Source organism: Impatiens glandulifera, chromosome 2 (assembly GCF_907164915.1).
Source record: "Impatiens glandulifera chromosome 2, dImpGla2.1, whole genome shotgun sequence".
In the NCBI taxonomy this organism is placed as follows: domain Eukaryota; kingdom Viridiplantae; phylum Streptophyta; class Magnoliopsida; order Ericales; family Balsaminaceae; genus Impatiens; species Impatiens glandulifera.
Window position 1 is genome coordinate 57,749,453 of NC_061863.1, and position 25,977 is coordinate 57,775,429.

Here is a 25,977-nt window from a genome sequence, read left to right on the forward strand (position 1 = left end):
GAGTTTATTTTAATCTCAGTTTTGATAACACTTTTTATACAAGAGTATAAAGAAAATTAATTTTAACATTAATTTTCATAATTAAATATAACACAACATAATAAAATAAATCAAAAAGATTATAAGCATAAACAGATTAATTGACTGAATCTATCTACGACCACCGCTTACACGTGCACGGGGAGTAACTTGGGCACGAACACCAACAAATATTGTTACATTATCTTCTCAATTTTATTTCTTTTCTCCAATTATTAAAAAAACAAAAAAATTTATTATTCGTCCATTCTAGTTAGTAATAGAAGGTACCTATTTATCCTTCCACAATTTATATTTGAGTTTTGAATTTGGTTGGTGCAGAGTCTCATTTAATTGGACGATATTGTTCCGTGATTCACATCTTTTTATCGTGGTTGATTCGTTTGTTGGTCATACTTTTCTATCGTATTTGGTATCTTTTTTATTAGTAATTAAAGAGACAAAATTGTAGGATATGAAATTATTTGTTCATATTTTTAATAATTAATTATTTTATTTGATATTTTATGTATCCTCCTATAATTTTTACAAAATTTACTATTTTGATAATGTACAGACAGACGATCAATTAACATTTATATTATTTTATTTTATTTTTTTATCATTCATTAATTATGAATAATTCAACTGTTACTCAAAAAAGTTTATTAGAAATTCTTTCAATACATTTTCATTTGTTTGCTTACTCTATTTAAATATTTATTGTTTGGACAAATGAATGTGTTTGGAATGACATTCAATAAATTAGATGTTAGGATTTTTGTTTGAGAATTTTAATTTTATAAATGGTTCTCCAACTTAATATTTATATCATTATTTGTTTATATTTGATTTTATATTATTTATTAATTAACTTTCATATGTAACTCACCAATTAAAAAAATAAAAATTAATTCTTTTTTTAAAAAAATATAGAAAAATAAAGAAAGATATTGTCATTGAATTTAAATTTTTAAATAATAATTAATTTGAGTTAAATAAACTAAAACCCGAATTTCATAATGGAATTATAATCTTATTATTATTCCGAACAGCAGCTCCTTTGTCCTCAACTTCTGCCGACCCCTTTCGTGTTCTCATCTCATCACTCGAAGAAAGCAACGCATTGTGCTTTCCCAACGAACAACTCGAACCAGGCCGATTCGCTTCTTGCCGTCCTCCTCTAATCGCCTGGTAGTGACTGAATTTTTCTATTCGTCTCCTCTATTTCCTTGCTTTGTAATTAGCTTCTATTACACCTTCTACATTTCCTGTTCAAGAATTTGTTGTACAAAAGGAAAAAATTATATTGATCTGCTAATTGCTTCTATTTCAGTTTGTTCTACCCTTTCTTCATCTTTTCTCTCTCTCTCTCCATTCTGTTTACTCTCAGCTTCTAGTTTCCATTTTGTGGTTTAGGGTTTACAAATCTGATACATTTACTCACCACTTTATGTTATTTTTATCCACGGGTTTGATTGATTTGAGATTTATTCTGCACAGGTGCGGTGAGAGGAGACTTTGATTGATTATGCCAAGGCCTATGTTGCTTGTGTTTCTTTTGATTATTCTGATAATTACTTCGCAATTTGAATGGAAACAATCACTTGTGAACGATATTGAGGCCACACCAACTATGTCACAGAAGCAACAACTAATCTCTAAGAACGAGGAGGCTATTAAGGAGAAGGTGAAAATTATGTCCTTATTCATATTTTACTTTAGCCATCTTCGTTCAAAATTGAGGAATTTCAATGATTTGCACCATGTTTCTTATTTAAATGCTTTCACTTGATTTGGAGATATGGGTTAGCTTCTGCATTCTATTTTAAGCTAATAGGGAGTATGACTATCTGAAGTTTAGTGAATAAATGTTGTCCAATTGTGTATCAAGTAATTTGATGCACGTTATCCTTATGTGTATTTGTTCTGGCTTGAGAAAAGTGTGAGCCTGGACTAGGTGCTCTTTAAACACTTGTTGAGTAAGCTTCATAGATAGAAGAAATTTTATACCGTTTTTCTTTCTTGGAGGAGGCTAGCTAGCACAACATCCTACTGTGATGACTCACTTCAATCAAGATGCTATGGAAGTGAACATGAACAACCTCAACATCTTAGTTCAATACTCTCACCATGTTGGCTACCTTGGGTGGGTATAGATCAGACAATTTCTTGGACTGTAACCAGTATCCTAAACCTAAAATTACAATTACTTAGAAGCTGAATTAGCTGAAGTTGGTAACAACTAGTGTTACAAGTGGAGAAATGTAGAGAAGAAAGATAAGTTAATATTTAGAGTTTCATTTTACATTTAGTTTATTGACTGTGGGATGAGGTGGGGAGGGTCATGGCAGTAAGATGTTGTATTAGCCTCTTCCAAGGAAAAGTTCGTAGTTGCAAAATAAATAAAACAGAGCATCTCATGCTTTGCTCACTAAAAAATGTTTTTTTGCTGCTGGACATGTTAACAAATTACCCACTGTAACTCTACAAATGGAATTTACTAGGACATGATCTGGGCACTAACTTCTACAAGATTTTCCAAATTTCTATTAACGACCATATTTCATACTCACATTCATCTCAGCTTTGAGTTGAAAATTTATAGTCTGAACTAGTCTAGTCCAAAAGTAGAATGTAAGAAAAACTTTTAAGCCTGCTCAAGTCAAGAGCTATGGAAACAGTCAGTCGTTGATCAGTATGTATGCAACAGAGTAATTACTCTGGAATTCAGATTGACGGGCAAGAGAGTTAGCATGAATTTTAATGCATGGACGGACTCTCTTTTCGTTTATATCATTCATTCATTGTTGCACATTGAGAGGGATAATTGACTGATGACTCCATTTGGCCAAGTCAGTAAATTCATCAAACAGAAGAGCTACTGTGGAAGTTTCTACATTCTCTAGGCATGTTTAATATGTGAAAAAACAATGACAGAACATGTGGTACATACCCATAATTATGTTTTAGGAGTTAAACTTTTTTTTATATAGTGAACCTCGTGTTCTTCCACTAGACTTTTGACAGATAACTTACGGGAATATTCATAAGTGATTCAATTTTTTTGCCATTCCTCTGTTAGAAAATTAGGAGGCATTCAAAGAATGTATGAAACACTACTTGGAGAAACAGTTGTTGTCATAACTTGTAACATAGATCATGTCTTGGCCTTAGGTTGAAGCTCAGCAGCATAATTTATACAGCGATTGATTTTTTTGAAAAGGAAAATATAAATTGTTAAGTGCGACATATGTCCATATCATGTCGTATATCTTTGGTGCATCAAGAAAATTAGTTATATTGTTTTATATCTGCTGAAGATGGAGTCTTATTAAGATATATTTCTTTCTAAACTTGCGCAGATCATCTTATCACAAGAAAAAAATATTCAGAGGCTTAATGAGCTTGTGAGGAGTCTTAGAGAACAATTGCTACAATGTCAAAGTAACAATGAGACAACAAGCGAGACGACGGAAAGCACACTGACTGATAATGTTATTGAGGTTGAGAGGCTGCAGATACCAGAAGACTAAATCCAGATAACACTCTATCGCGTTCATGACTCGTCGACGACATTTCATTCCTTTGCCTGCCTGATTCCTGACAGGTTTCTTTTGTTCTGTAAAGCTTGTATTATAATCATGCAACTAAAATCTTGTATAGTTAGTTATATATATATCTATCTACCAGATTTATCATGTTCTACATACAGAACTAAGTGTTGTATCACACGCATAACTCTAGATTGATTCTTCAAAATGAAAAAAAAAAAAAAAAATTCTGGGGCCGATGCTAATATAAATTTCCTGGTAAATAGTATTTTGAGTTCCCATATGGCTAAGGATAAAGGTATCATCTTCTTCTACCTGTGCTTGGCTGTAAAAATTTTCTTCTTTGGCAAGAAAAAAAAAAGTAACCGATGAGAAAAGTGGTGTTTAAAGTGAGAGTAGGTGGGGGCGGGTGGGTCCCTCTGTCATTAAAGTTAAAGTTGTGTATTTCATGTTCATTTCACCTACATTTCTGTCATCATACCAATCCAATCCAATCCTTTCATCACTTTCTCCTTTTCCAGGTAACTTCTCACTGTTCTAACTCTCTCTCTCTCTATCTGTTAAAAGAGTATTAAATAGCTCTCACAACTCCATTTCTTTTCAAGCTTCAAACTTTTTCCAAGTCCAATTTGAACCAATTGAATCAACATGTCCCAGCCCAAGATATTGATCAGGGAGGTCTGGTCAGGTAATCTCGACTCTGAATTTGACATCATCCGAGACCTCATCGATGATTACCCTTATATTTCCATGGACACTGAATTTCCCGGAGTCGTCTTCCTCCTACCCCCCACAACCACCACCGAATCATCCCCTCCCAGCCTCTCTACCTCTCTTCACTACAAACTCTTGAAATCCAATGTCGACCTTCTCAACATCATTCAGCTCGGCCTTACCCTTTCCGACGCGGACGGAAACCTACCGGAACTAACCACAGGGGAGAGGTGCATCTGGGAGTTCAATTTCCGAGATTTCGACGTGGAACGCGATCCTCACGCGTCGGAGTCGGTGGAGCTTCTGAGACGACAGGGTATCGATTTTGATCGGAATCGGAAGGAGGGGATCGAATCGAAGCGGTTCGCGGAGTTGATGATGTCGTCGGGGGTGGTATGCAACGATTTGGTTAGCTGGGTGACTTTTCACAGCGCTTATGATTTTGGGTATCTGGTGAAGATTCTGAGCAGGCGAGAGCTGCCGAAGGATTTGGAAGGGTTTATGGAAATGGTAAGGGTGTTTTTTGGAGAAAGGGTATTTGATTTGAAGCATTTGATGAGGTATTGCCAGAGTTTGTATGGCGGATTGGAACGATTGGCGACGACGCTAAATGTGGGTAGGGCGGTGGGAAAGTGCCACCAGGCGGGTTCTGACAGCCTGTTGACGTGGCACGCGTTTCAGAAGATGCGACAGATTTACTTTCTTCAGGACGGACCCGATAAGCACGCCGGTGTCTTGTATGGTTTAGAGGTTTTGTAAATTGTTCCAACCCTTTTTTTCTTTTTCTTTTTTCTTTTTTATTAATTCAAATAAGAAGGTACAATTAAATTAAATTCTAGATATTATAATAATTAAAATTTCAAATAAGAAAGATTTAAAAATTTGAAAATTGTTGAGTCATTTTAAATAATTTTAAATAAGAATTTGTTTGAATTCTATTATATATATATTCAAAGTAATGAGAATGGATAAGAGGAGATATACTTCAAAATTATGATATATAGATTATTAATGTTAGGTTGAAATGATAAAAAAAATGTATAAATTATATATTTTTTTTATAATTTTGTGTTTGGTGGTATATAAAAATATAATAAAAAAATAAAAAATTATTTTATTTTTATATTTATATAAATTGTTTTAATATTTATCTTATTTTAAAGTAATAAAATAAATTAACATATAAATATTTTTAAAATAAATAATAATACTATATAATTTTTTATATTTTAATTCTTTTGATTAAATAAATATTTATTAATAATTAATATTATTAAATATATAATAACAAAATCACACCCAAATTAATGAATCTAAATTTTAATTTTTTATATATTAAAATATATAATTATATCTAATAAATTATATAATGTATAAAAAATATATAATTAAAATAAATAATAAAAAATAAATTCAATTTTCGATTTGTCAAATCTTCGAGTTGAATATGGTAAAATTTGAATTCTATTAATGTTTAGATGTCATTTTCTAAACGATTGTTTTGAAGCATCTCGTATTGTTTTGTCATTAAGTTATTTTTTCGATTCGAAAATTAATTTAAAAATCATAATTGAATTTGAATTGGTTTAAAATTCGATTTGAAAAATAAAAATGAAATTCGAATTTGGTGAATACAAATTCGGTTCAGAGTGAACTATTAAACTCTTAAAAAAAATGGACAACAAATTAAGCACATAGTCCGAAACACACTTAACCATTTAACTAAATTTGTCGCCTAACGGGCTTGAACCTAAATTCTTAGGAATACTGAAAATATTCATCATCCCTTGCCGCTAAGTTAGAAAAGAAAATAATATTAAACCCTTACTTCTATTCTATGATGTGTAAGATTAATAAGAATTTAGATAGACCAAGCTGAAAATAAGACTACCTAAACCCAAATCCACTAAAACCAATTTGCCTTAAGAAAATGCAGAGATAACTAATATTACATAACAAGAAGAAGATAGATTCAACATTTGAAGAATGAGAAAAATAAATAAATAGGATTAAAAGGGGAAAGTAAAAAATTATAATTAATTTTTTATACAGGTGGATACTTGTTACAATTTTATACGTGTATATGTTATATCCTTAAAAAGTACTTTATTTATATATTTTTTAACATATTTATAGTTCTGTATATCTAACTGAACAGTCAGATCAGTTATTTATTGAGTTTTCTTAACTATTTTTTTAAGTGATAAAATAAATTAATTTTAATTAGTTAAATAATTATAATATTTTTTATTTTAATTTTAAAAAAATAAAATAATAATGTTTGTAATTATAAATTAAGTAATTAGATGGTTAAAAAATATATAAATAATTTATTTTTATTTATTTTATGTGAATTTTGATTCGATTAAATAAATCTTCATTTAAATTTTGACTCAATTAATTATTATTATTATTTTTTAAATAATAATGTTAATTATTTAAATACAAAATATGTATCAATTATTTTTATAAATATAATATAAAAATAAATAATTAATAGTACTACATTTTATTATTTTAATTAATAATATTATATTTATATAATAATATTTTAAATTAAATAACATATTTTATTATAACAATAATATTAGAATGATTTAATTATAATAAGATTAAAAAAATAAAAATATAGTTTCGATATAAGACCATCTCCAACTGAAAAATTCATTTTCAAACTCATTTTGGTGTAAATGTCACATCAAACAGTAATTTTTCTCCAACCGAAAAATTCATTCTTAAACCCAAAAGAATATTCTTATAATATTCTTCTTTACATCAACTTTTATAACTTTTTAATATTACCTTATATATTTTATAAACTTATAAATTACACCACAATATTATAATATTATTCAATTATTTTAAAATTACAATATATCATTTGGTAATTCTTATAATTATATTTATTATAATATATATAAATTGTTTTTTAATATTTTTATAAATTTTTTGAATATTATTATAAAAAATATTATATAAATGAATTAAAATAATAATTATATAAATAAATTCAATGTAAAATATAGAATAAAAATAAAAATATAAACAAATAAAACATATAAATAAATTTAAATATAAATAAATTATATACATTAATTATATAAATAAGTTTAATATATAAAGTAATTAAATAAAAGTTAAAAAAGCTAAAATGTAAAAAAAAAAAAAAAATGTGATTGTGTACAGAAACAAACAACGCATATTCACGTTTTTAAGAGGAAAAATGAGAAATCTCATTTTGAGTTTCCGTTGTTTGCGAGATTGAAGGAGAAAACCATTTTAAATATAGATTTCCAGTACCATTGGAGTTAGTACCATTGGAGTTGCTCTAAACTTTCTCAATAGCTTAAATTGTTTTAAATATTCGGATTGTCATATCCAACATCAAACATTTAGTTTGATGTCTCATTTATGGGATTACAAACATGTTTTAAATTATTTAAATTTAGATGCATTTGTTTTACGTGTCATATATCTATCCGAGAATGCATGTTAATGACAACTCTCGGTGGAAGCTAATGATATTCGCCGACAAATTTAATATTATCGCCGAGAGCTTTGTCGGCGCTTCGGCGATAAAAATATATTTTGCCCTAATCCGCCGCGGCCTCACTTATTTCTTTTCCTCTCGGCCGCTCCCCCTTCACTCATTTGGTTATCAGAGTTAAGAAAATCGCAGCGTCAATCGGACTTATCAGTTGATTGCTTAATCGGAGCGTCAATCGCAGCGTTAATCGAACTTTTGCTTAATCTTCCTCGCTCTCGACTGCTTCTCCTTCGTACTCGGCGCCGTAAGGTAGGTATATATGCTGCTATTCACTTCTGTCTAAACAAATGCAAATGAAGATAATCCATAATTTCTAGGATGATAACTTATTAGGTAATGAAAAATGGAATTTCTTAGAATTTTAGGGTTCTTAATTTGACTGTAACAAATGAAGATAATCTTGTTGTTCTTAGAATGCTTGCTGAAATGTTTTTAATTCTAGGGTTCTTCAATTGGCTGTAATGTTTTAGAATGCTGCTGAAAAATGTTAAAAGATTGCATCTGTTTTTTTGGATTTCTTGATTATACCTTAGATTTGGATTTCAATCTGGCTCTAGATCTGAATCTAAGTATGTAGTTTCGTTTTTGATGTATCTTTCTTTGGCTAATTATCACTACGTTTGTTTTTGTATTCGCCATATCTATGCTTGCTGTATTATCACCTTGCTTCTTAGGAAGCTTACTAATTTCCGATTGCTAATGAATCTCACTCATTGGGTCTGCATCCAATAGCTTATCACAAATAATGTCTAAACTTCAATTCTACTGTTTTTATTAGGGTTTTACCACTTGGTTGGAATTTTTGCGATTAAATGAAAAATAATGTATGTGATGAGAAGAAGGTGCTGCTCTTATTTGATGTATAGTTCATCTTGAAAAGAAAAAAAAAATCCTGAAAATTAGTATGAATACAAATATTCAGCCATTGTTCTCATTATTCAGCCTTTCTGGGAATGCTGCTAAAAGTTTATTTTAATATACACAGGACTGGACTGGAGCTCAACATATCAGTCTTTCGTATTCTTTGTTGGATCTATTCTTCCAAATTATCAGCCTTTCCGGTTAGTTTTTCTTCATTTCTATGCTGACTATTAATCAATCATTTTCCATGTTTGAATTGATATTCTTTAGATAATAATACAAATTATACTGTGAATTTTGACTTTGTATTTATATAAATTATTGTAATTTTTTCTAACAAACTTAACCAATATAAACTTTAACATAATATGATTCATCGGGCCGTTGCCCATAAGTATCCACTCCTAGTAGCTGAAAGAATTTTAAAATTCATTGATAGTTAGAATAGATTTGTAAATAGCTAGGGACAACTAATTTGTTTTAAATTTAAAATAAAGTTTATTTTATCATTTTATAATTATGATAGTTTGTAGTAGTAACATTTGAATTTATTAATTTTATTTTTATTTTTACCAAAAAGTAATATTATTAATATTATACTATTTTAACTAACACAATAAATTATTAATAAGTTTTCTTCAATTTACGAGGAATCTGATTAGTGCATATAAATTGTATTTCTTCTTCTTGATGTTGTTATAGTACTAGTTGTTAGATTTACTATCTATAGAGATTATATATTTATTGGGTTGGAGACATTACAGTGAAAAATGGAAATTCTGGATAAAAGTTGGATGCCGAGATCATCAACAATATATGATAGGCGTTGAACAATTTCTAAACTTTGCTCAATGCACTACTGGAAGGGAAAAGATTGTGTGTCCTTGCGTTAAATGTGCAAATCGACAATATGAGAGTGTTAATGTTGTGAAGACGCATCTTATTATACACGGTATAAGAAATGACTACGATTTTTGGTGTTTTCACGGTGAAAGGAGGTCCACAAATGATATTGTTGATGTTGATGTTGTTGATAATGATAATGATGACGAATCAAATAACGAAGATGATGTTAACGAGAATATTATAGAAGAGAATACAATGTTTACCAAAGAAACTTTTAACTATGGTGATGACCAGTATATGGAAGATATTCTCAATGATTTGTATCCTAACATAAAAACACTCTAGTTCTGAAGATTCGGTTGACGGTGATAAAACATTCTACAAATTGATGGACGATTCAAAGCAGCCTTTGTATGAAAGGTTCTCGAATTTCAACGGCTTCCACCTTATTGAAGTTGCTTCATATTAAAAATGTTGGTCAATGGACAAATACATCATTCGACCTATTGCTAAATTTGCTCAAAGATGAGATTTTACCAGTAAATTCTCATTTACCTAATTCTTATTTTGAGTGTAAAAAATTTATTACAGATATCGGTCTTACATATGAAATGATCGACGTCTGTAGTAATAATTGTATGCTTTATCGTAAGTTGGATAATGATCTGCAACGTTGTAAGGTGTGTGGCATTTCGAGATGGAAGATTGATAAGTCAAGCGGTGTAGTTCGAAAAAAACAGAATGAAAAACACATTCCAGTTAAGGTGTTATGCTATTTTCCATTAACAACAAGACTGCAAAGGTTATATATGTCTTCAAAAACGGCTTCACTAATGAGATGGTACAAAGATAGTCGAGTAGACGACGAAGTCTTGAGGCATCCTGCAGATTCTATGACTTGGAAGTCGTTCGATAAACACTAAACTGTTTTCTCCTCAAAGCCCTGAAACGTAAGACTTTGTTTGGCTAGTGATGAGTTTCAACCATTTATTAATGGAAAACAACCGTTCAACATTTGGCCGGTTGTTATAATACCATACAATGTACCGCCGACAATATGCATGAACTCAAGTAATTTCATGTTATCCATGTTGATTCCTGGTCTTAAAAGTCCCGGTAATGCGATCGATATTTTTCTGCAACCGTTGATTGAGGAATTGCAGGCCTTATGGCATACAGGTGCTCGAACTTTTGATGCATCAACTTCAGAATATTTTAATATGCATGCTGCATTGTTATGGACTATTAACGACTTTTCTACATATGAAAATCTATCCGGTTGGAGTACTAAGGGAAAATTTGCTTGTCCGTGTTGTAATATTGACACCGCTTCAATGAGATTGACAAATTGGCAAAAAGAGTGTTATATGTGTCATAGGCGTTTTCTTCCCCCTAAACACAAATTCCGAAAAGAACGTGATACTTTTGACGGTAATACAGAATATCGAATGGCCCCCCCTACTATTGTCAGGTACGGAAGTCTATATGCAAGCTCGAAATTTAAAAGACGTTGTTTTAAGTAAACATCATTCAAAAAGAATGAAAATATGTAATGTGCGAGGAGATAATTGGAACAAATTATCTATATTCTTTACTCTACCATACTGGAAATCTTTATTGTTGAGACATAATCTAGATGTCATGCATATTGAGAAAAACATTTGCGATAGCATTATCGGAACAATGATGGATGTGAAAGAGAAGACGAAAGATGGACTGAAGGCTCAAAAAGATTTACAATTGATGGGCATAAGACATTCATTACATCCCGTTGAGGTCGATGGAGTTCTCCAATATCCTGTTGCCCCATACGCACTTTCTCCTAGTCAAAAGAAAAAATTATGTGAATTTTAAAAAAAATTAAAGATGCCAGAAGGATTCTGTTCTAACATTGCGGACTGTATTGACTTGAATGAAAAGAAGATTCGGGGTTTAAAGAGTCACGATTATCATATTATATTAGAATATCTTCTTCCTCTAGCGACACGTGGCTTAATTCCAGAAGATGTCTATGATGCAGTTGTGAATCTATCGAAGTTTTTCCGGTTATTATGTTATAAGTCGTTGAATAAATGTGACTTGGACCAACTTCAACTTGATATTGTTATAACGTTATGCAAGCTCGAAAAAATATTTCCGCCATCTTTTTTCGACATAATGGTTCATTTGCCCGTACATCTGGCGTTCGAAACTTATCTTGGAGGACCCGTACACTATCGATGGATGTACCCTATTGAGCAGTACATGGGTACATTGAAGAATTATCTTAGAAATAATTTTTTTTCAGAGGGTTCAATCAGTGAAAGCTATCTGGTGAATGAAAGTATTAGCTTATGTGCGAGATATTTGGAAGATCAAGATCCTCCGCGTACTTCAGTGCGAGATTCAACACTATCTGTATTTATATGTTTGGAAGAGTTATCAAAGGGAATTAGTTACACGTACGAACCGGGTGATCGAGAGAGGGCTCATTCATACATATTAAAGAACTTTTCGGAGGCAGAATCTATTTACAAGTAAATGCTCAATTATTTGTACATTTTTCTTTCAATTTACATGCATGAACTCAAAATTTTCTTTCAAATTGTATGCAGTGAGTTCAAACGAGAATATGATAATCATTTCATACCAATTGATGAGCGTGATAGATGTTACATAGCCTATTTCAAGACAAAAGTGAGTTACAATTGTTGTATAATTTTATTATATTACATTATTGAGACTAATCTTACTCATCATCTCTTATTAGATTTTTCAGCTTGGGGAAAATATTTCTGAGGATCTAGAAATATTAGGAAGTGGTCCTACTTGCCGTGCGAAGAGATTCGTGTCGTGTCGAGTTAATGGATACAAATTCAACATTGAGAGACACGATGAAGGCTTAACCACTCAAAACAGTGGTTTTACAGTATTGGGTAATAATGATACTGAAACATTGTCCTACTATGGAGTGTTGACAAACATTATACAAATCGAATACTTTAGTGGAAGACGAGTGATTCTTTTTAAATGCAAATGGTTTGATGTCCATTCGGGAGATCGGAGAATAAAAATAGACAAACACGGGTTTATAAGTGTTAATGTGAACCGCACTTTGGAAAATCAGAATCATAAACCGTTTATTTTAGCAAGTCAAGCGAAACAAGTGTTTTACGTTCCATATATGGCATCAAGGCCGGGTTGGAAAATTGTGACGACAATAAATTCACATTATTCGAACGTCTAAGTAAGGTTTCATGATATTTTATTTTAACTTGATTAGTTAGAATTCTGTAACAACTTTTTTTTTATCTAAGCAAAATCAATCAGCGCATGTCTGGACAGTTCGAAGAAGGAGAATCTTTCCGGAATCCATTCCCTTAAGAGGGTGGCTCTAATGATGTATACACTTTTCTTGATTTTTTTTTCTCTCTGTAGTTTTCTCCATTCTGTTTACTCTCAACTTCTAGTTTCCATTTTGTTGTTTAGGATTTACCAATCTAATACATTTACTCACCATTTTATGTTATTTTTATCCACCCTGGATTGGTTTAAGATTAATTGTTTTGATTATTATGATAATTACTTCAATTTGAATGGAAACAATCATTTGTGAACAATATTGAGGACACACCAACGATGTCACATAAGCAACAACTAATCTCTGAGAGAAGTTGAAAATTATGTCCTTAATATGGTGTAGAGGTTTTTGTATAATGTTCCAACATTATTAGATGTTAAACTAATTTATTTTATTTAATAATAATCTATCATATTATATATATCATTTCATTTTGTTTAATTTTATATATCATGTAATGAGTAGTAGATTAAAATCATTATTTTTTTAAAAAACATTTATATTATTTCAAATATATATTATTAAATAAAAAGCTGAATTAAAATTTTTTAAAAAAATTATAATAATTTAATAAATTAAGACGAAAAACTATAAATAAATAAATAAATAAATAACCTATTTTATCATACAAAAAGTTGTTAAGAAAAACTCATAAAATTATAAATAACTGAATAATGTTTTAAAATTATTAATTATTTTCCTAAATATAATATAAAAAAATAAAAAATTAATAATACTATATTTCTATATATTTATTATTTTAATTTATAATATTACATATATACTAATATTTTAAACTAAATAATATAACAAAATTAAATCTTATAAAATATAAAATTATATAAATATTTTAAAATTATTAATTAGATACTATATACTTAAATATTTAAATACCTAATAAAATATAGATTAATTTTTATTTTATTTTAATTTTTGAAACATATTTTTATTAATTTTAAAAATTAATATTTAGTTAAATATATTTTTAATATATTTTAATAAAAAAATAATTATATTTAATATTCAAATTAATAAAAAAAATTAGATAGTAATTTATAACTAAAACATTGTCATTAAAATTTTATTATATTTTTATTATTTTTTAATACTAAATTACTATTTTATTAAAAGATTATAATAAAAATATATTAAAATAATTAATAGTTTTATTAAATTTTTACTATAGTATTATGAAATAATCTTATTATTATTTTATTAGAAAAGTAGAAAATTAAGTTAATTATTTAATTTAAATCAGTTATAATATTAAATTTCATATGTATTAATAATTATTTTGATATTTTATAAATAGACATTAGAAGGAGACATATTTTAAATTCATAAAATTAAATATTTTGAAATATATATTATTTTTTAATTTAAATCATCTATTAATATTTAAAATTAAATTAATATATATATATATATATATTATTATATATAATATTAATTATTAAATAATATTATAAATATAAAATAAATAAATAAATTAAACGTATAAGCTAAATTAAACCTATTCAAATTTAACGATTAAATAGCCTATAAACGAATCTGAGAATAAGCTGGCGTTAATAATAAGAATAAACTGAATGAAACTAGTCCATAATATATGAAGTTTGGATAAAAAATTATAAATATGTCAAATCAATATATTAATATTTTTTTAGGTTGGTTATTTGATAGTTTTTAATATTATTATTATTATTGAATTTTAGGTAAAAATAATATAAAATTAAACGGTGATTATACAGAAATTAGTGAGTGGTCCTAACACCGAGAAAATTAAATGATTTATGGATTGATGTTTCCTTAAATGTGCGGCAACCACCTCCTCATTAACTGACTGACTGACTGACTCCAGCATTTCAATTTTAATTAATTTAATCATCACTAATTAAAGTTTTTTTGGCTTGCCCCTCTGTTATGGATTGGATGTTTGAGCTTGTTTGTTTACGGCAATGTTTTTTTTTTTTTTTAAATAAGTTGGATTTAAAGAAATATCTTATTTAAGTTATGAATCAATCCATCGATTAAGCAAATAAAAATTACTTTTATTTTTATTTCGTAATTTAAATGATTTGATATAATAAGCTAGTTTGATTCAACTTTTTTAATAAAAAGACTAACATTTAGTATTTTTGAGTTTATTCCGACCAAGTCAGCATTGCTCCCTTCCAGGAAGTTTGTGATCAGCATATTATTCATTAAATTTATTACACAATTAAAATTTATTAAAATTAATAAATTTAATTAAACTAGTTTATAATAAAATAAATGAATGAGATATATTATTAGTACATATTTTTTTTATATATAATTTAATTAAAAAAAATAAGATTGATATAAAATATTGAAATCCTAAAATAAAGAAATAAAATTATTGGAACAGTGGCAACGGCTAGATGTCAATGAGAATGACGGCAAGCTTGTTTTAGTGCTCACGTGATGTGTTTCTTCAAGCTCCAGCTCCAGCTTCAGTCTTGCTGGCCTCCACTCTCCATTTCCATTCCTTCTTCTTCTTCTTCTTTTTAACTCCCCATTCTTCACTTCCTCCACTCTCTATGTTCTTCTATCCATGGATCCCCATTCTTCTTCTTCTTCTTCCTCATCATCCCTTCTTCTCTGTTTCTTTCTCTTTCTCCTCGCCGCCCCTTCCTATTCTCTTCCACTTTCCGTTTCCATTCCTCTTTCACTGTCTCCCCCTTCAATCAACAACAACCCATCTGCAAAAACAACAAGAAGTGGTCATTACCCATACCAAAAGCTCGCCTTTTTAGTCTCCCAATCATTAAGCAGAGCCCATCATCTCAAAAACCACCGAAACAACGACGTAACCTCCCTCTCTTCACACTCCTATGGCGGATACTCCATCTCTCTCAGCTTCGGTTCTCCACCACAAACAATCCAATTCGTTATGGATACAGGCAGTGATCTTTCATGGTTTCCCTGCACTAAACGCTACGTCTGCCGTAACTGCACATTCCCCGGAGGAGATAAATCAAGCCTAACCAACCCGCCATTCTACCCCAAATTATCATCATCATCAAAAGTTCTAGGCTGCCAGAACCCAAAATGCGGATGGCTTCATCATCGAAACGTCACTCATTGTGCCGATTGCGATTCAGATTCCTCAAATTGCACTCAGATCTGTTCCCCTTACATGATCTTCTACGGCTCCGGAACCACCGGCGGCTTCGGATTGCTAGAAACACTCGATTTACCTGGAAACAGGCTATTCCCTAATTTCCTCGTCGGATGCTCTGTTTTCTCGTCCAGACAACCCGCCGGAATCGCCGGTTTCGGACGAGGAAAAGCCTCGTTACCGAGTCAACTCGGATTAGACAGATTCTCCTACTGTCTTCTCTCCCGTAAATACGACGAATCAAGCCAGACATCTCCGCTTCAATTAGAAAGTGGGTTGGATTCCGGCGGGAAAACCGCCGGCGTCAGCTACACTCGTTTCGCAAAGAACCCAATTGTCCCCGGAAAAGAGGCGCTCTCTGTTTACTACTATCTCCCCATTCGTAAAATCACAGTGGGTGGATCTACGGTGAAGATTCCGGATGAGTATCTGTTGACTGGGGAAAACGGGGACGGCGGGTCGATCGTTGATTCAGGATCAACTTTCACTTATATGACGAACCCGGTTTTCAAATTGGTGGCGAGTGCGTTTGAGAATCAGGTGAAGAAGTATTCGAAAGCAGAGTATGTAGAATCGGCGGTGGGATTGAGGCCGTGTTTTAACGTTTCAGGTGAGAAAGAGATAAGTTTGCCGGAGATGAGACTGCATTTTAAGGGAGGGTCGGAGATGGTTTTGCCGCTGGAGAATTATTATGTATTGGCCGGGAATTCGGAGGCCGTTTGTTTTGCGATGGTGACGGATTCAGAGCTTGAGTCGCCGTCGAGGGACGGCGGACCGGCGATAATATTGGGAAGTTTTCAGATGCAGAATTTTTATGTAGAGTATGATTTGAGGAATGATAGGTTTGGATTCATGAAACAAAAATGCAAATGAATCCATAGTATATAATATATAATGATAATCTATATCATTTTAATTGACTTGTACACGAATTTTATTATTATTTATCTTAATAATAAACTTTATACAATTTCTACTTTTGTCAATTAGTTGTTTTTACTGTTAATTTTATATTATTGGTTCCACTTGTAAGAACAAAAATGCAATAAAACTTATAACAGCAACCATTTGGTCAAGGAAAATGTGGGTCTTGATTCTTAGCCACTGGCTAGAGACCTTCTTACGAAATGGTGCCGAATATGCGGGGATGGTAGTTTGGCCTCTGTTTTCCCTAATTTGATGCGTCTAAAAACTATCCGAATCGTGGGTCATGTCTAGCCAACGAGTAATTTCTAGTCCCCTTTCTCAGTCGGGTGCTCGAATAATGAGTTAAAAACATCAATGAGTTGAAGGATAACATTTCTATTCAAGTTTCAATGAGGAGGTGGCTCGAGACTTTCCTTGAGATCAAGCATCTCTTTGGGCACGAAGTCGGTTTTGCTATGTCTGAAAATGTTGTGTTACTCGGACCAGAAACACTGTGGTTCTTCTTGAAGAGTATCATGCGGGCACTGGCTGTCACATTAATTTTAGATAAATCATATTTTCAAATGTTATTCCATTGGATTTAATTATTTTTGGAAAATGTCATCTGAATTCAAATGAAACCAATTAATGTACATATATCCATAAAAACCAAATCAAATATGCTGGGTATTTCAAAGCAAGGACAATAATAATAATCAATTCAATAATCACAATTCACAACTGTATATAGTAATATAAGTGTATTCACTAGCTAATGAAAGCTTACTCAGTAGTAGTGATCTCACTGAATCTGTATTGTATGTAACACTATGTACAACAGAATATATATATAATTAAAAAGAATAATTAAATATTCCAAGACACCTCCCACTTCCTTTTAACACTCAAATATATTTGTAAACTTAATAACTGTTTATAATTAATGTGCAGGCATAATGGAATAAGAAAACATACCGGACTTATGAGTAGTTATGAAGTGCGAGTTGTGGAGTCGTGATCAAATTGCATCATTCCTTTCAAACTTCTGGCCAACCATATAGCCGTCTCCCTTGGGGATACCTTGTTATCTTTCCCAAATGGTCTCAACACCACTGCAAGTTCTTCCAGTTTGTGATGCTGAAGCAAATCCGCAGACAATTCTAGTAGTCCTTCAAGTGCCTCTGCTCTCTGTCTGAACGATGACACATCTAAGGCCTCCTCCTTTCCCCCCACCCTTGTCTCATGATCACCTTCTTCTTTTGCACCAACTTCCTCCTTTATGCTCTCCAATGAAGTGGAAGGTGGTTGTTGTTCTATACTCAACTGCTCATCATTTTCTGCATTTTTAATCTCCATCATTCCTTCATCCCTCACAGCATTTATCAGTGTTGTCCCCACATTCACACTTGTGTCTGTGGTTTCAGTAATTATCTGCTGCTCATTACCAACTCGGAAGCTACTATGCCTGATAACATGTATGACGTCATCAAAAGCTGGTGGAAGATGAGCAGCAGCAGAAGATGGCATGACAGTGCCTCTTTTTGGCACGAAACTACTATTGTGGCCAGATGATGAAGAAGAGGAAGAAGAAGAAATGTTTTCAACTGATGATAATAGTTCCTTCACAGTGTACTTATCGTCACCTTGAGAAGATGTAGATAATAGGCTCAACTGGGACACTAGGTCGGAAGTTGCTGTGTCAAGAGGTGTCAAGACTGGCTTTTTTACACTTTCCCCTTCAGATGGGATTAGAGGTTCCACAGGTCCAATGCTGTTCGAATGAACAATTATGTTTTCCAACGAATTATTTAAGACTTCCATAGGTCCAGTGTTAAGCATGCAGCATTCAGGCGAACCTATTTCAGAACTCTTGCAGGGAACCTCTGGATGATGACCTATGGAATCGGACAACTGTTGTTCTGAACACTGTCTTGGGACCTCCAACTGCCCTTGACTACTGCTACGCCTTGAATTTTCATCACCCTTATCAGCAGCAGATATATCAATTAAAATCTGGCTTCCAACCTCCAAATGATCTCCCAAGTTTTGTTTCTCTGAGCAAGGGTCAATAATTTGAGGAGCTTCAGATTCCTTAGCCATAGACATTCTATCATGTCCCTCTGTCTCTCTACTAATAGTACTATCATCATGCATCTCATTTTTCACCAGGGATGGATCGTAAAAACTGGTTGATTTTCTGTTTTCCATCTCAGGAGATATTGCTGTCTCAAGATCAGGAGGAAGTAATTGACTGTCATGGCCGTCTCCTCCAGCAATAAAAGGACCCGTTGCATCATCAGAGAGCTCAAATGCTTGAAATGACATGGACGATGAAACAGAGTTGCTACTGTCTGTTTGCATTCCTTTGGATACTCCGGAAATGATTTTGTGAGATTTTGATACAATGTGACCATTGGACCCAGCAATTTTTGTCAACTCACCTGAAATAATCTTCACATGACTAGGAGAGTTGACACCTATGTGCTTCATCCTTCCTTGAATTGGCGGATGACTGGTCAGACTAGGTGGTGTTTTTTGCCTTGGCTTTAGAGTAAGCCCAGCATCAGCTGCATGACTTACTGAACCAGAGGGTGGTTGCGTCCCTTCATGCCTTGGTCTGACCTTAGGAGAAGAGTCAACAAAAGCTAACTGCAAGTATGACTATTTCTCATCAACAAAAACTTGACAAACTAAATTAACAGTTTGGAGAAGGATGTTTTTACTACAATACCTGATGTTTGAGAGAATGTGATCCCTGGATCCGCTTCACAGAATCAGAGCCAGCCTTTGCAGGGGCAGAAGGTGGTGCCTCTATGCAAGGTTTGGGAACTTGAGGAGAGGGTTCAAGGTTCATTCTGTGGTTCCCAACCCCTCCAGCCTTGAGACGACTACCCCTCAATGGAGAACTGTTTTCCCTAGTTTTTCCTGCCTTCAGAGCCATCATGATACTTTTAATAATCTTAGGGCGTCCAGATTCAGCATTAAATCTACGTACATAGAAGTGTTTCTGGTCTTGTTCGTCTGATTTGTCAGTACACAAATCAGAACCATTCTGCTCTTCAGTTAGGAGAAGCTGATCACAGTCACCATCATCGTCAATAGAAGCCAAATCTGTATCAGTACCTTTGTCTTCAACACTTAATGCTGATGGGTTGTTTTTCTCAATTGAAACTAAGCTTTCTCTATCACTACAAGAACTATTGCTCCCTTGGCTTTCAGCCATGTTTTTTCGACTGCCACGAGCAATGGATAGAGGCTTCTCTGGGGTAAAAGAAGTAGGGGGAACAAAAGTAGATCGATATTGCTCGACATAAGGCTGCAGATATGGATTCTTTAAGATATCTGATGCCTGTTCAAAGGACGATACATATAATGAAGCCTTGATCAATATACTTTTCAAAGAATAAAAGGAGAATTTTATAGATGCTTACATTTGGCCGATGTCCTGGGTTCTTTCTTAACAGGTTTTTTATAAGCGCCTTCCTGAAAAAAGGGGAAAACAAAAAAGGGGATTACAAATAGACACCTGATAATTGTGATTGGGAAATAGAAACAGCACGCATTCACATGAATATTGTTTGTTTGAAGAAGTGAACAGGCATCTCATTTGCAAATAATTAGTCTTAGTTCATTATGTTCCTCAAGGCAGCCGCCTTAAACATACTAAAGTGTTGTATATAGTATGACAACTTGGACAGTCTCTTCTAGTTTAGCCTTCGCATAAAGTAACGAAGAAGAAAAATATCAAGATGTGACTCAACATCTCCTTTGGACCCAACCTACTATTGACCAAGATTGTTTGGATTCTGCTTCAAAAGTTCCATTGACAAAAAGGAATAAGAGTCTGTAGTATGCCATAACATAAATTGTTTGCATGGGCTAACCAATATTTAATGGTCAAACATGATGTTTCAAACTAATCATGCACAATAAACCGTATGAAACTGGAGAGTTAGAAATCGATAATCATATAAAACCACATTATTAGCAGCAAGACTTACAAAGAGGGCGAATAACAAGAAGGTAATGGACCGAAGGATGATCTGTTTATCTTGCTTATCAATCCAGCCATATCCTGAAGTGGAAGAATGGAACTATCATTAGCTCTTATACAAAAAAAAACAACTAGACAGGAAAAAGGTAAAAAAGAATTGGCTCTGGGTTGAAAAAGGCCTCCGGGAGAAAAAGCTTCACCAGTAGACGCTTTCAGTAAGTTTCCATTTGGTACAAGGGGAAAAGAAGGAGAATGATGTGCAATGCTTAGAAGACTTTGTGGTAGAAATGGTTCATGTGAATAGCTTGGCTTACGCAAAAAGCCCAAGTGCAAACAAAGAGAAAACTGCATCTGAGAGAACTGGAAATGGTATCTTACAAATGCCTTAAATGCAGGTCGATGAGCAGCCATCTCATACATACAGCAACCTGTGATCGAGAAGGAAGGTTTCACATATAAAATTGGAATCTAAAATATCCTAGTTATCACTCAATGAAGAGTGTAAAGAAGAATCATACGTACCCAGGGACCATATATCAGATTTGAAACCATATGGAATATCAGCAAGCAGTTCCGGGCACATGTAATTTGGAGTTCCAACTACCTGGTAAAACATAAGTGGAAGAATTGTGACCTTTGAGGTGCATGACCAGCATATATCTTCCCTATGTAATGATATGTTTAAAGGATTAGGCAACACTAATATTTTGGTACTGAAAACATACTGATGAAGTCAAGTCATCTGCCTTCAGAGTTTTAGCAAGTCCAAAATCCCCTGTAACAAAATAGAGACATAAGAGTATGAACCATTTTTCTCATGGAGTTACTCAAAAACCTAAGAACTTACCAAGACGGACATCTTGATCTTTTGTAAGGAAGATGTTGGAACACTGTCAAATGGTTGTTAAACTTCATTATACACTAATCTAAAAAAATATCAGCTGTAATCAAAATAGGTTTCATCAGTAAAAACATCTTACTTTTAGGTCGCGGTGTAAGACGAATTTGGCATGCAAATATTCAACCGCCAATAACAGTTGAGTGTACCACTTCAGTAGTTTCTGGTAATGCACAAATAAAGTAATGCATTAAGGAACATGTTCTTAAAACTCTCACAGATCAATTATGTACCACAAAATACCTCTTCTGGGAAATACTGGCCATTTGATTTTTTCATCAATTCAGCCCTGTTAGCCAATCAAGCATAAAAAATATGTAACTTAAAAGACTGCAGAACAAGTTTATGTAAAAGATCAAAATTTCCGGGTCTATCAAAACTCACATATCTCCACCTTCACAGTATCCGGTAACAATGCATACATAACAACCCTACAAGAAGCAGTGAAGTTCAGTGCATGAAAGCAATCAGTGGGGTTCATTAAAATGAAGAGAAAACAAACCTTTTCAACCCAAGCTTCTTTAAATTCAACAATGTAAGGATGTCTAATCCGCGCAATTAGAGCCATCTGAAGCCAAATTTCAAAAACAAACATTTTGCAGAAACACATTAGAATTTAATACACACAGCAATATCAATTTGATTTGGATATTGATTTTACCTCCTGATGAGCAGATCTCCTACAACGTTCTGTCTGTCTAGCCAGACGAATCTTCTTTAGGACATACCTACAGTTTTGTTAACAATCAGAAATGTACTAGAATCAAAGTGAAATATTTGGAGAAAAGACATACTTCTTTTTCTCCAACTTATGATTGACAAGAATGGCCGCTCCAAAGGCCCCACGACCTATCTGCTCCATGATCTCATACCGATCCATTCTCGAATCCATCTCTCCTTACAGATCCAATGAACACCCAGAGTAGATATTTGTACCAATTCCTCCAATACTATAAGCTCTGAAGGAATAATTTGAAAATGGAATCCAACAATGCAGTCATCTCCATTGCTTTCATACCATTTCTGCTGAAAGATCCCCTCCGAGCATTTCCATATAACTGTATTTGTCGTACGTTACAGTTTGTAAATCAATTGACAAACAGCAGATTTCAGTTGTTGTTTCTATCGTCTCTGATAATCTGCATCAAAATATGCACCTGGCCGCCCTTTCTCTCTCACGCACACTTGTATGTGTAAAAGAGAGTTCGTACAGAAATTTATGTATAATTAAACGTAGGTTAGGTTATTAATCACTGTCTTAAAAGAGAAGAGGAAGAGATAACTCGGATGTTAGGCCCGTAGGAGTGCGAGTGGACAGACTATGTTGTGTGTGTGCGTGAGAGAGAATGGTGTCGCCGACAAACAAGGCCTGATTTTTGTCGCTAGATCTCTTGAGTTGTTTGATGTTGGGTTTTTTAGAAATTTAATTGATTAAAAATACCAATTATTTAAGATTTGTGTACTATTAATTATTATGATTTATTTTTTAAATTTAATGAAAATAATTAAAGATATTTTAATTGATAAATTGAATAATTTAATTATTATAAAAATAATAATGTCATGTATGAATTTTTATTTATTTAAAATAAAAATATAAATAAGATCAAACAAGTTTCACATTGACCACTTGACTTATCCGCATTGTGTTTTTTTTTTTATCAAATAATGGAATCCTATCTTGTTAAAATATAGCAATATTAAGATTTTTGTAATTTAACTTTAAAAAGGTCTTTTTTTTTATAATTATTTTATTTAAAAAATATTTTATTTAGGTTTTTAATTAGTGTTTTATTATAATATTAAAATAAAAAATATTTTTATATTTTAATTAATGGGTGAGTGGTTAGCTAGATAATTAAAAAACTTAAGATGTGATATAAAGTTTTTTTTATATAAAAGAAATAAAAACATAAATTAATTTATTTTTGGTGTTATTTTGGATTTGTAGTGTTTGATAAAAATTATGTTATTTTTTTATTTGTTAAATTATTATAATATAATTTTATAAAAATAAAATAATTTAAATATTTTAGTTGATAATTAAGTAATGGTAGAATTGAAAATAAATAAATATAATATTATAAATAAAAATAAAATCAATATCAAATAAGTCAAATATTTATTTACTAGAAAATGTAATATAACATTTAAACACCACTAACTTCTACTTTAATTAAATTAAAATGATTTCAATCAAATTTAAATTCGAGACTTTAATATGAATTATTTCGGAAGGACATGACATTTGTTATTTGTTGTTGATAGCCCGATTTAATATGAACCACAGACATAGGAGTGGAAGTTGTGATGATTGGTAGTCGGTGAGAAGCTGAGTGGCCCATCTAAAAACTTTTTTTTAATTTGGTTTGAACCAATAAACACAATTTTTAAAATATTATATCTCTAAATGAACAAATATTATTATAAATAAAATTTAATATTATTTTCTTGTAAACAATTAGTTGATTGACAAATGGCAAGGCAAATGAATAATAAAACGGGAGCTTTTGACAGCAAATGCTCTCAACGTCTGTCTGCATTATTGTGGGGATAATGGGCCCATTGCGTTTCTTGCCCCACCCTTTGATGGATAATACTTTTCAAAACAAATTAACTAAATTTATCTTAATCAAGCTATTTTAATCTCATTTTGAGGATATAAATGAAAGAAAAGTAAAATTGAGTAGATTTTGGATGAATTTGTTTTCTAATGAATAAATTATTATTATTTATTAATAGTGTATCAAATAAACTTTTTGTTCAATTAAAGACACTGTGAATCAAATAAATAAATAATTACAATAATTAATATCTCACTGAATTATTCTTATAAACTATCAATTTATTAACTTAATATATTTAATTATTAAAAAAATAAATGATTCAACATGCATAATCAAGTATATTCATAAAAAAAATGGTGTAGTAAAGAGAAAAGTAATATATATATATATATATAAATGGATAAAATAAGCAAAGATAAAATGATTAAAAACAAAGTATAAAACATTAAAATTGTAGTTATTTAAAATGTAATAAAATATATAATAAAAAAAAAGTGAAGAGGAAGAGCCATAGTGTTGTGCTTGGTCTCATGTAATGTTTCTGCATAATAAATATATGGAACCATGTGTCTTTGCATACAGCTAATCTCAAATTAGTAAAATAAAAAATTGAACATTAATTATTTTATTTTTGAGAATTAATTTGCCCAAATACTATTATAATTGTGAGCAAATGAAGACAATCATTTTTATAAAAAAAATATATAAAATGTCAGACTAATATTTCTTAATTTAAAAAAACTTACGACATTATCCTTCAAAATTCTCATAATTTTTCTTTCAATTCTTTAAAATTATATATATGATATGATATTTTGAAAATTTTATAATTATGTATATATTAATTAATTTAATAATATTTCTTTTATTAAAATATAATTTCACTCCTTCATGTTTCAAACTCATTACCTCTCATTATCTTTGAACGTGTTTAATTGAGATTATAAGTGGTGCGTTTAACGTTTGTATAATAATTTATTAGAGTAATTTTGTGTAATAAATTAATGAAAAAAATTATAATTAAATATATTTTATATTTAAATGTAATTTTCTTACTACATTTCCCCCTCTAAAACTCTAACTGAATAAACCGAAATATATAAACTGAATTAAATCATATCAAACCTATCTTAAATATAATTAAATTAATTGTTCCTGAATTAAATTTATCTTTATTTATACATATAAATATAAAAACTTAATTTAAAGCACAATTGTCCTCTCCAAAGTTTTGGAGTCAGGAAATATTAAAACTTTAAATATTAAAGAGAAAACAAAATATTTTTATCAATAAATTCCACCAAAATAATTTTAAAAAAAAAATCATCAAACAACTGTTTATTAAAATAACATGATATAACCCATAAAATATATTTCATTAAACAAGCTCTAAATATTAACTTCAAAACAGAATGAAAATTGAGGTTGGGTGGGGGACTGAAATGTGATAACTATATAAAAATAATAATAATAATAATTTATTTGTAAATGATGATAACTTTGTCAATTAAGGAAAACTAGCATGACACCTCACAACCGTCATAAGTTTAACTACCCACATTTTCATTTAAAACACTTCTATATAAAACC

At 31.3% G+C, this 25,977-nt stretch overlaps 5 protein-coding genes across 5 annotated transcripts; 4 read left to right on the top strand and 1 right to left on the bottom strand.

The window, feature by feature from the left end:
- The first annotated feature begins 1,072 nt into the window (after positions 1–1,072).
- On the top strand, positions 1,073–3,840 carry LOC124928174. The gene is made up of 3 exons (XM_047468703.1): positions 1,073–1,212; positions 1,522–1,708; positions 3,384–3,840. The coding sequence occupies exons 2-3, from the start codon at positions 1,550–1,552 to the stop codon at positions 3,552–3,554; spliced, it is 330 nt and encodes a 109-aa protein (XP_047324659.1). The 5' UTR covers positions 1,073–1,212; positions 1,522–1,549; the 3' UTR covers positions 3,555–3,840.
- Positions 3,841–4,039: 199 nt separating this feature from the next.
- Positions 4,040–5,134, top strand: LOC124928173 (probable CCR4-associated factor 1 homolog 11). The gene has a single exon (XM_047468702.1). It carries the CDS (start codon positions 4,221–4,223, stop codon positions 5,043–5,045), a length of 825 nt encoding a protein of 274 aa, XP_047324658.1. The 5' UTR covers positions 4,040–4,220; the 3' UTR covers positions 5,046–5,134.
- A 2,798-nt stretch (positions 5,135–7,932) lies between these two features.
- LOC124927061 lies at positions 7,933–13,025 on the top strand. The gene is made up of 5 exons (XM_047467401.1): positions 7,933–8,086; positions 8,819–8,894; positions 9,459–12,056; positions 12,135–12,216; positions 12,290–13,025. The coding sequence occupies exons 3-5, from the start codon at positions 11,407–11,409 to the stop codon at positions 12,764–12,766; spliced, it is 1,209 nt and encodes a 402-aa protein (XP_047323357.1). The 5' UTR covers positions 7,933–8,086; positions 8,819–8,894; positions 9,459–11,406; the 3' UTR covers positions 12,767–13,025.
- Positions 13,026–15,289: 2,264 nt separating this feature from the next.
- On the top strand, positions 15,290–16,992 carry LOC124926725 (probable aspartyl protease At4g16563). Its single transcript, XM_047467006.1, has one exon. The coding sequence runs from the start codon at positions 15,456–15,458 to the stop codon at positions 16,893–16,895; it is 1,440 nt and encodes a 479-aa protein (XP_047322962.1). The 5' UTR covers positions 15,290–15,455; the 3' UTR covers positions 16,896–16,992.
- Positions 16,993–17,630: 638 nt separating this feature from the next.
- Positions 17,631–23,037, bottom strand: LOC124925403 (serine/threonine-protein kinase Nek5-like). The gene is made up of 14 exons (XM_047465397.1): positions 22,615–23,037; positions 22,482–22,548; positions 22,323–22,388; positions 22,205–22,251; positions 22,064–22,109; positions 21,903–21,983; positions 21,770–21,812; positions 21,648–21,697; positions 21,445–21,526; positions 21,301–21,350; positions 20,930–21,003; positions 20,360–20,411; positions 19,660–20,277; positions 17,631–19,577 (listed from the first exon to the last, which is right to left on the bottom strand). Exons 1-14 carry the CDS (start codon positions 22,710–22,712, stop codon positions 17,919–17,921), a joined length of 3,033 nt encoding a protein of 1,010 aa, XP_047321353.1. The 5' UTR covers positions 22,713–23,037; the 3' UTR covers positions 17,631–17,918.
- Positions 23,038–25,977: the final 2,940 nt, after the last annotated feature.